This window comes from Triturus cristatus, chromosome 8, assembly GCF_964204655.1.
Source record: "Triturus cristatus chromosome 8, aTriCri1.1, whole genome shotgun sequence".
NCBI classification, from domain to species: domain Eukaryota; kingdom Metazoa; phylum Chordata; class Amphibia; order Caudata; family Salamandridae; genus Triturus; species Triturus cristatus.
This window is the reverse complement of record NC_140591.1, coordinates 719625159-719640099: the sequence shown is the minus strand read 5'-3', so window position 1 is coordinate 719640099 and position 14941 is coordinate 719625159. Positions and strand designations below refer to the sequence as shown.

The window sequence follows — 14941 nt, the reverse complement described above, 5'->3', positions numbered from 1 at the left end:
TGATTGTGCTCTCCGGGAGGGGGATAGTTTGTGCTGGGAGGGATGGGGGGTAAGGGGTTGAGACTTCTTTCATGGAATGTGAACGGACTGGGGGACAGGATAAAGCGGGGTGTAGTCCTGCAGTTCTTGAAACGTATTTCGCCTGACATTGTGTTTCTGCAGGAAACGCACCTCATAGGGAACTCTTTCCATGCCATGAACAGACGTGGATATCGCCTTCTGGCCCATTCTGGTTTCACCTCTGGCTCGAGGGGAGTGGGCATTTTAGTCAAGACCTCTCTCCCGTTGGTGGTGGATGAAGTGCTCCACGACGACAGAGGGCGGTACACTGCGCTGGTGGGGAGGTGGGAGGGTAAGCTGATTTCGCTGGTCACGGTTTACGTGCCGCCGGGCCTGCAGACGGCCACCTTTGCTGATTTGGGGCGCCTGCTACTTGGGCTTCCGGGGGGGGTTTTGGTCTTGGGGGGGATTTTAACGCGGTGGTTTCCGGAGTTGAGGATCGACACCCCCCTAGGGACCTCCCTCGGGCCCAGAATTGGCTGGGGGGCTTTCTGGATACCCTGGGACTGATAGACTGCTGGCGGTTGAAACACCCTGGACAGGCGCAATATACCTTCCACTCTGGGGCCCACGGTAGTCTTTCGAGGCTTGACTATATGCTAGTGCCTGCGGCCCAAGCTGGGATGATCGGGGAAGTGCGACACTTGGCACGCGGTATATCTGATCACTCCCCTCTTTTGCTACACCTAGATATCGCCTTGGGGGCGGAGGGGAGGGTGGCGCCGATCAACCCCTGGTACCTACGAAACCCCACGATCCGTGCAGACCTGGTTAAGTCCCTGGAACACTATTTTAATGACAACGTGGGGTCGGTGTCTTCCGCCATCTCCCTTTGGGAGGCCTTTAAGACGGTGCTCCGGGGCCAGGCTCTGTCTCTCATTTCCCATACCAAAAAATGCGAGGCGCAGGAGGTTGTTCGGCTAGAAAATGAGATCACCGAGTTGGAGATTGATTTGGAGCAAGGTGTTACGGATGACAGACTGCATGTGTTGGCGCTTAAACAGGCCGACTACAAGGCGCTGGTTACCGAATCTGCTAGGAGTATGAGCAGGGAGCAACAGGGGCGTTTGTACGATATGGGTGATAAGGCCGGGAAGTTGATTGCCTGGTTGGATAAGAGGGAGAGAGCGAGTCGAGTGGTGCCGGATGTTGAGAGGGTGGATGGTGTGCGTGTGACGGACCCCGGTGATATTGTTGATTGCTTTGCGGAGTATTTTCACGGGGTTTACTCTCCGGTCTCAGAGCGATCGGAGGAAGACTCTCGACTACTGCTTCGAGACATTGCTCTGCCATCTCTATCTGATGAGGATAAATTATTGATGGATGCGGCCCCGTCGCCGGATGAGATTGCTTTGGCCATTCGCTCTATTGCCTCTGGTAAGACCATGGGTCCTAATGGCCTTCCCATCGAATTATATAAGTTGCGCCCAGATAAGATTGCGCCGTATCTCCGGGACATGTTCCTTGAGGCTCAGGCGGCGGGTTCCCTCCCCCCTGACCAACGTCTTGCTACTACTGTTGTTATCCATAAGGAAAGGAAGCCGCGGGATCGGTGTACTTCTTACAGGCCTATCTCTTTGTTAAACGCGGAGCCCAAAATCCTTGCCAAGGTACTGGCCAATCGCCTGATCCGGGTTGTGGGCGACCTGATTCATCAAGATCAATCCGGTTTTATACCCCATCGCAATACCGCTTTGAACCTGCGGCGACTGCATGGCGTCCTCGCTAGAGCGCCATTCATCCGTGAGCCGGCCATTTTGGCGTCCCTGGACGCTACCATGGCGTTTGACACCTTGGAATGGCCGTATATTTGGGCAGCATTGGCGAAGTTTGGGTTTGGCCCGGGGTTTATCGGTTGGGTGAAATTGCTTTATGATAACCCACTGGCACAGGTGGTGGTCAACGGACGGGTGTCGGCTCCCTTTGTTTTGGGTAGGGGCACCCGACAGGGATGTCCGCTGTCGCCTCTTCTCTTTGCGCTTTGTTTGGAGCCCCTTGCGGAGTGGCTGCGGTGGCACCCCTCGATGCGTGGCCTTCGATGGACGCCGGAATACGAGGATCGTGTCTCCCTATATGCGGACGATATCCTCTTGTATCTTGCATCTCCGCGCAAATCGCTTATTGTATTGGTAGATGTGTTGAGCTCCTTTGGTCGCAACTCCGGATTGGTCATTAACTGGGCTAAGTCTTGTGTGTACGTTCTCTCCGGGGAGGCCCCCCCCCTTCCGCGGGGGTGCCCTATCCAGGTTGCGCAGTCGGGGTTCACGTATCTGGGAATCTTTATAACCCTGGACCCGGTGGCCCGGTATGAACGGAATCTTCTCCCCCCCCTTCAGCGCCTCAGGGCGGATGTGGCGGGTTGGCGGCGGCTGCCGCTCTCGCCGCTCGGCCGGGCGGCGTTGTTCAAAATGATGTCGCTGCCGCGCTTTTTGTACGCCCTGCAGAACACTATGGACGTAGTGCCGGCCCGCTATTTTCGGGAGGTGGAGTGTCTTCAGCGTCGATTGTTCTGGGATGGGCGGCCGCGGATTGCTCTCGCTAAACTAACCCTACCGTGGTATGATGGGGGGGTCGCTCTCCCTGACATTAAACGATATTATTGGGCCTCCCAGTTGGCTGCTATCAATCACGGGATGTATGGGCCTGCTTTGAACCCGGCTTTTGAGATGGACAAATTGTTATTGCCAAGCGGGGATTATAATCGAGCACTATACTCGGGGTCCCTTGATGCGCGGTTGACTGGCCCGACGCGGGTCGCGGTGCAGGTGTGGCATGCAGCAAATGCGGCGATGGGGTGGAGGGATCGCTTGACTCGGGCAACGCCATTGTACGCTTCCCAGCGTTTGGGTTATCTGTGTACTACGAAAGGCTTTGAGAAATGGGATATGATTGGTATCAGCAAGGTAGGGGATCTCTGGACGAAAGGGAAATTTAAGACGTTCGACATGCTGAAAACTGAATATCAGTTGAACGATAGGGAATACTTTCGGTATGCTCAGGTTCACCATGCCTTGTGTTCCGTGTTCCCGGACGTGGCGGCTATTCCAGAGTATTCCCCGTTGGAAGACAGAGTATTGGACGGCTATGTGCCGGATAGCACCATTTCGCTGATTTATAAGAAGCGTATCAATGATCGAATGGGTTTGCTGACCTCATTGCGAGAGACATGGACTGCCGACGGCTTGGAACTTGACGACGAGGATTGGGTGTAAGAGGTGGCTATCCCGGCCCATTTGCGTTTCGTCCAGCTTAAGATACTTCACAGAGTGTACGTCACGGGGCCTGGTTTGATGCGTATGGGGTACTCGGTGGATGGTCTGTGTAAGCGAGGCTGTGGACTACTGGGGACTTTCCTCCATATCCTGTGGGAATGTCCGGAAGTGACTCGGTTTTGGTGTAGAGTGCATGCGGTGTTAGAAGAAGTCACGCATGTTGCCTTGTTGCCGGAGATGTTTGCTGAATGTCTGGGAGCCGACTGATTACAATGTGATGCAGACGCAGTGGGTGACTCTGGGCTATATGGTAGCGAAGCGTGACATTGCACAACTGTGGGGCTCCCAGAGGCCACCAACGGTCTCAGTGTGGAAGGAACACATGGACTGGTGTATGTTCAGAGAGAAAACGGTTTATGTGGCGAGAGGCAAGCCTGGGAAGTGGATTAAGGTGTGGGGTCCCTGGAACTCCTATCGTGGAGGTATTTGCGCCCCGCCCCAGACGCGTGAGATGGATGCTGCTCTGTCTCCCTAACCCGCGCATTCCTATACGCTCCTGCGACATGCGAATTTGGTTTCTTTTGCCTGCCCCCCCCCCCTCTGTCTCCTTGGGTTTGTTTACTCCTTCGATGCGGGGAGCACATGTTATTGCCATTAACCCCCTCTGCCTTGTGTGTGTGATGTTTTTCGTTTTTTCAAAATATGAAACCTTTCTTTGCTTGTTTATGGACTACGGCTGCGGCCGGCGGAGTTGATTAGCACCCCAGTAGCTCTTTTTTGCTTCATCGATGTGAATGTAAAGATGTGCCTAGGTTTACACTGTGCGTTAGCGGCCGGCCTGTTGGTTGTAGGCCCATATTTGTATGTCTCTGAAACTGTAATAAAGGTTTTCCAAAAAAAAAAAAAAAAAAAAAAAATTGATGACTTATTCTTCATTCAATTCACCAGATTTGCAACTTGAGGCTAGTTTCCTGAGACTCATCACAAAATCCTCCACTAATTCATCTTTATCTTGCTATCTCATAACAAAATAATATCGTTCCATAATCATGCTGATCTTTGGCAGACAATAATGATCTAGTTTAAGACTGTAAATCTCATATTCATTTAAAGATCTTTGATCGGCGGCACTCAATTCTGGAAGCGTTTCCAAAATGTCATATCCTTTCCCACCTTGGCAGTGTAATAAAAGTGAATAACTACATTCTGCACTTATATTTGTGCCACATACTCTTGGATAGTTTGTAAAGATTTTCTTCCACTTTTGCTAATTTATTGTAGGTTCCCCTGGACTGCTCAAAAAGAACGGTGGGAGAGTGACATTCTGCATAGTTAAGTTGTACTCACAAAACCTGTCCGGTCACTGATGTGATACTGTAAACAGTCTCTTACAACTTGTTCCACCTCAATATTTATACCATGCCACCAGAATTGTAAACATAATCTTTCTTTGGTTTTGACTATGTCCATTTGGCCTTTATGTGCAAACAATAACAATTTGCTCTGCAATCCTTCTGGCGGAAATAGTCTGGTGCAACTTGTTAAAATCCCATCAACTAAGCGTGGTTATCCACCATACATTATTATCACCCACAAACTTCAAGTCTAATGGTATCTACTACCTCTTCTCTGGCTCCATATCTTTGTTTCTGTGTAGGAGAGTAGTAAATCTCTTCCTAAGGTTGGATGGGGATCGGAGCACCCTAAAATCTCAAAGAGGTGTATGGGAAGGTACAATTCTACAAGAAAAATATTATGACAAAATGGAAGAAAGAAAACTGTGCACAAAGTTTCTGGCATTCAGAGGGAGTAATTGTACACCAACTATAATTGTGCCACTGGAAAGGCCAACAGAAAGGCGTAGCCAGGAGTTCACAAAACCTTTCATAAAGTAAGCCTGGAAAACTGAGGCAGCTGTAGTTTTCCAGATGCATCCCTAAAATCAGGAATCTGCATCTATGCAAGGTAGTGAAACTGCAAGTGTAGATTTACAACTTCATCGTGAACAGTAACTGCATCACAGAACTAAGAAAAAGCTCAAATTGTATCATGTCCAAGAAGAATTTAAAGGTGGTTTTGTCCTACTATCGCTGTGTTTACCCCTTCACTCACCCTAACATTTTCTGAAACTTTGTACTCTGAAGAAGCCTTAGCTGAGCAGCCAGTGATATACAAAAAAGATGAATAAAAAAGTATTCAACCACAATAATCTACAGGTTTGGCACAACAAATGACATTAGCAGCCTATGTGGATTAGAAATAAGGTTGAACGTTATGCTATTTTTCTCTTTTTACCTTGTCCCAATAACATGTTACGTCCTGCATAAGAACCAAAGGGGCCTCCTCCTTTTCGTTTTGCCAGTCCTCCTTAGATTTTGAGACCTCGTCCAGCAATAAGAAGTTCTGTAATTAAAAAACAAAACGTAGCATTCTCAGTCCATCGAAAAACACATCTAAAAGACATGTCTCAATAAAGATCCTTTACGAAATGTATACAGTTATGTGGCATATTAGTAAAGTTATCATAATAATATAAAATAATTCATGTATGGTAGGCAGTGTATTGACAACTAATGTACCTCTTACTGTTCATGGGCGTTTTGTTTTTAAGCATTTCTCCCCTTTTGTGCAGAAACAGTCTGCCATTGGTTTCAACTCAATGCACACAAGAAATAATTAACTCCTTTCGACATAAAAACAACTATCAATAGAGACATTCTATCATTTGAACATACCATCAATTTAGACATACCCCTTCCAAGACAAAGATAAAGAATGTTGGATTGGATGGCTTGGAGGATGTGGCAGGCACTAAACATGGGCAATACAATAATCGTGCCCTCGTGGAACAAACTGAAAAGGAAACAGCAGGTCAGCTGAGCCAGACAGCCCTGCTCCCTAGAACAGCCCAAAAATAGCTGCCCAGCCACACCACCAAGCACTAAACAGCATGAAACTGGAGCTGTAGTCTAGCTAGCCCCAGTGCTCCATATGCCCAGTGGAAGTGAAATGTACATTTCAGAGTGCTGTTAGGGTTTCAGCAAGGAGTTCATATTGTACATTTCTGTTCAGGCTAGCGATATCTTGTGAGAAGTATGAATGCCTTAGTACTGGTATACTTTTGCCAGTCAGGAATAGAGGTTTACTGTTAGAGTTCTGTAGAATGCAGAACACAGCAATAATGGTGCACCGAGTTGAACTGTTTGTACTCAACTTAGGTCTCAGTACTGCAAAACATTACAAACTCCTGCTACACGACTGATTAAACCTGCATTGTGTCAATCATGGGGTTTAGTACGAGTGAACTGGTACATGATTTAAGTCAGGACAGAAATACATAGTAAAAGTTCTGCAAATGTCTCGGGGTAGCGGATAAGGGTAGAGGTGCGTTGTGTGATCCCTTTATATTTGAATAGCATGTAGTAGGTGTCCCAGTACCTCCTTACTGAGAAAGTAATTGCTAAACGTTTGGGGGCTAGACCAATTAAGTGTATATTGAAAATATATAGCGCAAAGTGCGTAACGATTGCGACCTATGGTTCCTCTGTATGGGGCTTCAAAGAACAGCCAGGCATCCAAATAGCCGAAAATAAATTTTTACGTAGCCTTTTATCAGTCCCACAATCTACGCCAGTCTTTTCTATACATCAGGACTCGGGATTGGTTACATCTCAGACATTTTGAGCATAGCTCCGTTGCTTTGCTGGCTCAAAATGTGGTTAAATCCAGAACTGACTTTGAACCATAAGATCCTAAGTGACTGTGTCCAGCTAGACAACTCCAATAAAATCAAGTGGCTGTCTTATGTGAAAAGTGGCTTAACCAAATTGGGGCGGCCTGAGCTATTCGAAGCCCCATAAAAGATACGGAAGGAGGATGTTCTGTGGGTGAAATGCAATTTTAAGAATTTGTTGTCTGCAGAACGGGAGGAATTAGAGCTGCAGAAACCTTTCGTTAGGGCTCATTTTCTAACTAAAACGAATATCTGTAATGAACCCTATCTGGTAACGGTAAATAATCCCTACCATCGTTGGCTTTTAACCAGGTTTCGCTTTAACTTAGTTCCTTTTTTACTGGGTGATTTCCAGGAGTGGTGTAATCCTGAGTATGCGATCCCCTGTAAGTGTGACAACTTTTCTACCCAGAATATCCTTCATTTAATGATGTTTTGTCCTTTCTATACCAATATTGGTAATAAGTATATAACCCCAATTCTGAAAGGAAAGGGTTTTTTGCAGGTTAGACCAGCATTACTCTATCTTCAGTCATTAAGTACACCATGGGATATTTTTAATATTGCATGTTTTCTGGTTGCTGCTATGCGGTGCAAGAAAAACAGACTCCTGACATCTGATCATTGTCTAGATTTTTAAATGACATAATGTAAATATAGCTCTGTGTATTAAAATGTAAGTTTGCTTGAAGGATCGTTTTTAGAAATGCAATAATGTGTTAAGTCACTAGCAGATCACCCCAAACTTATGAGTCTGTCCTATTTGCACATAGCACTTTCTTTTGATGTTCTTTTTGTACGCAGTGTTACCCATGGTACTCCCTATGATTGTATCGAATGAAATGCTTGCACTTTATTTCGCACGCGCTGTGCACTATGCACTATGCACTTTAAAAAAGTTTTTTTGCTGTGATGTATCATGGGGAAGGAAACTCGAAATTTTGTATTCCAATATACTCGCACTTTGCACTTTATATGACTCTTGTTTTAGATGACCAGAAAAGCTCTAACCCCATAAGACGAAATACAGGAAAAGACATTTGTAGTTTTGCACCCTAATATTATCTGTATGTTTTTATCTTGAACTTTTATCCTAAGCCTTTTTAGTGACTTACTTTGAGTTGGCAGTCGATATCTTGTACTTTTTAATTTTTAACTGTAATGTATGATTGATCGAATTGTTCACTTTTATGACATTAAGTTGTCGAATAAAGTATTTGATTGATTGATTGATTGATTGAATAGTGCATGTCAGTATGGAGGGAGCTTGCACACTTGCTCAACCTGTGTTGCGATCTTAACCCCTACCTCTAGTCCCACGTTTTACACCTGGTTCACAGTCATTTTCTAACCCACTACTAAATACAGCACTACACTGGATCCCTATTAGGATCATGCCTAGAGCCAGTGGAGTGACAGTGATAGTTGCTGGTCACTGAAGTTTGTAACAGGAAAGAGAGAGCAGTTGGGTGCCAATTAAAGTGGACGTGAGTATGGTTGAGTGGCACAGAAAGAGTTTGCACAGAAGAAAAACAGTAGTTTGACAATGAGAGGCATAGCATTGACATGGTTTATAGACACTCTCCTATACTGGTAGGATTAAGTGCCATCCACCCTATGATGGCCCCTCGTTTGGCCAATACGAGCCCCAAGAGTAGAAACCTCCTACTCAGTCTCTTCCCCTTCAGGTGCAGGAGTAATCCCAGCAACACCACCCTGATGTCAAGCTGTATGTTCCACCCCGTAGCCCCATTAAGCCTATCCACTATTTCCTGCCAATAAGGACCAAGGGATCTACAGGACCAAGCGATGTGTATGCAGCCTGATTCCCCTTCCGCCCAACACGAACAATTCACCTCCCTAGCAGTATACATAATATTTAGTATTTTGGGGTCAAGGTATGCCTGGTGGTTGTAGTTGCATTGAATCAGCTTGAACCTCGCCTTGGAGGAAAAGTGTCTTCTCTCATGTAAGGACCTTGTCCTAGTCTGCCTCCCTGGTGGTTGTAGTTGCATTGAAACAGCTTGAACCTCGCCTTGGAGGAAACCGTCTTCTCTCATGTAAGGACCTTGTCCTAGTCTGCCTCCGTAAGTGGTTCAGGTATTGCTTCAGCCCATCTCTCTTGTATTTTTTATAGATGCTCAGGATGATCGTTATGTAGTACCCTATACAGGTGGGAAACCAGCCTTCTACCCCATGCTAGTGCTATGAATAATCCTAGAGCCTGTGAAAGAGTTGGCCCTTCCAGGAAACTGGACAATAAATTTCGCACCGTGGCTGAGATTTTCGCATACTGGAGGTATTGTCCCTGTACCTGCCTAAAGATCTCCGTCGCCTCCTGTCTTGTGATGAATCGTCCATCTGTGTACAGGTGCCCCAGGGTGCTACAGCCTCCCCTCTTCCACTTCTCCATGGCCTTGTCGGGAGCCATTTTCACAAATGGCTGGAGCACCCAAATGGGCATGTCTGACGCGTATGGCACTCTCTTCATCACCCTTTTTACTGCTTGTTCCCACAGTCAACACATCTGCCTCACCATTGGCATCTTTGCCACCCTTCATCAGCAACATGGGGAGCAACTCCACTTCACAGGAGCCCCTTAGTAGTCATTTCTTCCAATTGTCCTCTGGATCCAGCCAGTGTACTGCATCTTGCAAGTGCACTGCAATGTAGTAGACATTAACTTCCAGTGTGTCAGAATGCATGGCTTGAAAACGGTCAATGAGGGGTCTAGCCATCGCTTCTGGTGAGTTGTGATATTGTCCACCTGCTGGTTGACGTGCATAAGAGCTAGGTCTAGCAAAGGTTTAATGCTAAGGTTGGTGGAATTTAAAAGCATTTTCCATTCTGGTTCCCAGTATGTTCAAATTATGTGGTAGGTCTATAGAATATGTATCATATCTACCCTACTGTGGGTGCAATGCTAGCACAGGAGAATCCCTTAATTGACCCTTAGAATGAGTTACCGAATCACATAGTATCCTAGACCGGCTCTGTTAATTCCCAAGTTATTGATCTATCATCTCATATTAGAGAGTTTGGTGGCTCAGACTTCTTGCACCAAAGGGACCCCATTTCTTTCCCCCCCAACATCCTCAGACTGGAAGTCCAACAGCATTAATGCTTGGAGGAAAAAGGACTTCTCTTTGTGGAGTTTATTCATGCACAGTTCTCATGCGATATGCCTTTCGGCACGCTACTCCCATTTTCTGTGGGAGATGGCACAACAGGTTACTGTTAGTCTGCAAGAGCGTCTGCATATCTGGATAAAGATAGGCAATATGCGGCCAAACAAATGTTACATGCTGGTTTGGACAGAGCCAGTTTTGTGGCTAGGTCCTTGAGCACAGTTGTGGCCATCCGTCGCCATGGATAGTTGCACTCCACTAGGTTCTCAGGTGATGTCAAGCAAACCTGAAGCTCATGCTAAGACGGGGATTGCCATTTTGGACTGCGCAGGGCCATGACACAATTTCTGGGATTTTTCACACCAGCAATTTCACTAGCGATATCAGAAGTTCTGGGGTTTCTGCAGCAGCCTGTCCTTTTTGACAAAGTCAGCCATCCCATCTTATCCAACAGATGTTTTTAAGGCTTCAGTGGATACGGGGATATCAGATGTTGCTCTGCAGCAACATGCTTCTGCTTTCGTCTCTCTCGCATCCCAGCTGTAAAACCTCATTAAATTCCACGAGTGTATGCACAAGTTGCCATTTGGCGAATCTTAAGTCTCACTTGAATTACAGATAGTGATCCATTACCTCCTATCACTGTGTACTACAGATCATAAATGTATGCTTCTTCCCCCATACCACTCATCTTCCCAACAATGCTGGGCATTCATGCACAGCTCTTCAGCAGGGACGTTCTGGCTCTTCCAAGCAAAAAAGATATTGGGCCCAAAGGGAAGATAGTCAAAGGATGAAGTTCCTGTTATTGTTTTTGGGACCTCTATTCCTTTCTTTGCAAACTGCTTTCACTGGCTCTCGTGCCTCTGGCCCTGGACTCCTTAGATTAGATTTACCAGGATGCATACTTTTATGTCCCAGTTAAAGCATCTATGCGTTGCAGTGGGACCTACATATTACAAGTTTGCTTCAGGCCCTTTGGACTCACTACAGGCTTGCATATTTAAAAAAGTCAAAGCAGAAGTCATTGTTTATCGCCTCTGATCAAACATGCAAGTTTTCCCATTCCTTAACATCTGGCTGTTGAAGGCGTGCTTACCCTAGCTAGTAGCAGACCATCTCCAGAGCACAGCTTTTCTCCTTTTGAACCTGAAGTTTTCAATCAATTTCACAAAATCTCAGCTCCAAGCCTCCCAGTGTTTGTTGCCCATCAGAGTTATCTTAGACGCTGACCATATGAAGGTGCATCTGCCTCTGCAGCAAGTCTGTGACATTCAACACTGGCGGGGTCTTCCCATTTCACTGATGGGTAGGGCGGCCCTGTACAAAATGGTAACTTTACCCAAATTTATCAATGGGTTACAGAATACTTTATACGAAGTCCCCAATGATTTTCTTTGCTCAGTGGATGGAGCGACTTTCCTTTGGAAAGGGGGCACCTCAAGAATAGCAATGATGCACCAGGGTATTTCCGCCCAACATTCCTGTATACATTCCCTTTTCCAAGTTGTCGGAGTCGGGCAACCATCTTGTTGCATGCTGTAGAGTGGCAGCTTAATATTAAACATGTAAGTCTGAGAGGGTGAGTCCCCCATCCTCCAGGTCATGATTAAGGACTGATAACGCCACTCTCCTGTGTCGCCCCGCCCATGCCAGTGTAAAAAGCAAACTATCCAATTTGGAGAAGAATTGCAGCCTTAGTGTGAACAACACCAGTTGGAATAAATAAAGACACAGAGGAAGGAAGACCATCTTTGCCATTAGTGCCCTACCTATCACCAATAGAGGGAGTCTATTCCTGAAAGCTATAGCGGCTTCCAGCCTTTCCAGGAGATTGTCTGCATTCAGCCGTTAAAAAGCAACCTCGGTGTGGGCAATATTAATGCCTAGGTACCGAAACCCTACAGTTTTGCCATCAGATGCCCAGCTTCGGCAATTGGGCTGGGGGCATTCTGATCAGGCTCCTAAGCGGAAATAACAGCGACATACAGACATTGACCCGGAGCCCAGACACCGGGCCAAAGGCAGTGTGCAAGCCCATCAAAATTGGCACCAAACATGAACATAAATTAGTGCATCATCCACGTATAGGGAGACAACATGCAGGCTGCCCCCTACACGGATCCCCCACTGCTCCAACACACTACGTAACATCAAAGCCAGGGGTTCAATCGCAAGGGCGAAAATCAGGGGTGACAGGGCGCAACCTTGGCCTGTGGGCATCATTGGTGCTGCAGGTGCAGTGGCCCCAGGGCCTAGGGGTGTGAATAAGTCTGAAGGCCTCTGCTCTACATCAAACCACTTCTTTCTGAAACACGTAAAGACAACTGCTCAGAATGTACCCTTATGATTAAATCATCATTCCTCTCTCTGTCATTACCATCTTCAAGATTCTTGTTTGTTCTGCTACAGTTTTACATGAAGCCCTCCGTTGCCACTGTAATTAGGGTTGTGCTATCAACCACCTTCAAAAACGACATAAATTTCACTTGGCAGTGGTATACTGGAACTAGGGTGAGAAACACTAATCAGCCAACTTGACAAATTCATAACCACACCTCATGGCCCCTGCTCAAGCTCTTCTTTACAACAAGAATGAAAGCAAGTGTTAAGAATGAATATCAGGGGTCAATTTTATATAGGTTCCATCCTCAGGCACACATCCTTATCCGTCTACTAGACTGACTACTTTTTGAAAGAACTGTTCCAGAGCACTAATCTGGGTATGTTAAGATTTTAAATAGTGGCTTAGGACAAATACTCAACCCTTTATCATTGACGTTTTATCTATGGAATATAGACATGGGAGACTATACTCCAAAAGGGCAAGGTTATGGTCACCAGAACGGAGGCATCTGCATGGGGTCGATAGTGTTACTCCACTATTCTGTAACAGTCTTTCATAGAGACAGCTCCACCATATTTGGTGGTGGATCAACCACTCTAAATATGGTGGCTGAGCTAGCATCAATTGTGAAGGAGATACCACCCCACCTTGGTAGACAGAATACAAAATATGGTGGACATACCACTGGATGAATGCCAGGTAATTCCACTGCTTTTGGCTGACTCATATTTACTGCCTTCTAAACCAGACCATCTGTAGTGTTAGTGCAGTAAAAGTAGACAGGAAAGTAGGTGTAAAAGATTACTTTAGCAGTACTTAGCTTAACTTCTTCATATTTTAGCATTTCAAATAGTCCAGTTAACAAAACATCAGATAGTGGCAACGTTTGAACACTCCTCACGTGAATGAGCTTTGATTTAATTAATCTTGAGGCCACACAATAAACAACCAGCTGTGAAAGGGTTATGAACTGCCAAACATAGGTTCCAAGACGTGTGGTAATTACAACCATGTCTGTCTTGTCACTGCTTACTTCAAACTCAACAAGCATTAGAAAGGGACTCATTTAAACACAAGTTGAGGATACAAATATCTGTCAAGGCAACACTCTTACCTGTTGTTCACTGGGTGTGGGATTTACAAACCCAATCGTAGTCTGAGCTTCCAGCAGGGACCATATGTTTTACACTACTCTGAACAAGGTGCTAGACAAAAAATCTACACTGGGAAACATTTCGAAAAAAACGTTGGGAAGTTTGTACAAGAAAACGTGTACTTCTGGAAGATTCTTAGACAAAAGCCCAACTCAGGACAATGTGCTAAATGGAACCAAGGATTTTTTATTTTATAAACACATTTTTTTAATCACTGATGGATTAGAGTATAAACCTGACAGGGAGAACCAGGTTTAGAAAACAGACATTAAAACATTGAATGCAACATAAGAGTGCGGACATTTTTGATAACATTTGTTTGGCTACAAGAATACCCCAGCCCAATAATATAATTGATATTAACAAAGCACACAGTACCTTAATTCTCCTAATACTGATGACTGCTTCTGCTACCCTCTCAATAGCCGATGGGAAGAACAGAGTGACCGTCAGTCTCACTGCACCATATAGAGACACTGCGACAAATACTCGACTGGCGGAGATCGTATTCCCCAGTAAAACGTAAGTAGTGAATGTCACAAATACAATAATTTTGCTTGAAACAAAGAAAGACGACACATTTATTGCACGTAGATAGGAGCTCCGAAGGACCTTTGCAATTTCATTCCTAAAATTAAAAATAAACAAGATGAATCACAGATTTTTCATTGCATCAGTCAGTAAGGTTCAACACTTGCTGGCACACAAAGGCTTTTTTCCCTCACTTGTAAAATGCACTTTTTACTCTGGGAGGGGGTACAGTGCAAATAAAAAAAACATACATATGTTGCAAGCATTTACTTTTTACCACAGTATTGAATCACATGCACTCAAAATGTAAAAGTAATTTAAGACATTTGTAGAAATAAAAACAATTTCGGACATTGCTTGCTGTTTGGCATTTACGTTTTTCAGTGGCTGCATTCTTTAATTTTATTTTGAGCTACATTCTTTTTACGGTTTTTATTGCGCTGGAGTAAATTTCATTTGAAAACAAAAACGCTTTTTATTAAAAATATATAAAAGTCTGTGTTTAAATAACACATATATTAAATGCAAATTTAGTAATGGGTAATCAATTTTGAATGTTATAAGCCTTCAAGTGTAGTAAATAAGTGCTGCTTTAAGTTTGTTTTTCAAGGACTAACGTCTATTGGCCATTGTACGGACATCAAAAACAGGGAGTTTGCTTATTCCCAGGAGTTTACTTAAATCCCATTGGCAGATGCAGGAGACCAAAGGAAATATGTGACACCTAAAATATTGTGTTTATATTTGTGCATGATACTAGAGCAGAGCAGGACTTT

At 45.1% G+C, this 14941-nt stretch overlaps 1 protein-coding gene across 1 annotated transcript in view; it reads right to left on the bottom strand.

Moving 5' to 3' along the window:
• The window catches only part of ABCC4 (ATP binding cassette subfamily C member 4 (PEL blood group)), a 1516984-nt gene that overhangs the window by 1067352 nt on the left and 434691 nt on the right, over positions 1–14941 (bottom strand). The window contains exons 8-9 of the mRNA XM_085622127.1: positions 14013–14262; positions 5568–5675 (exon numbers count right to left, since the gene is read on the bottom strand). Of these exons, the coding sequence (XP_085478253.1) occupies positions 5568–5675; positions 14013–14262 (358 nt within the window). The remainder of the gene's footprint in view (positions 1–5567; positions 5676–14012; positions 14263–14941) is intronic.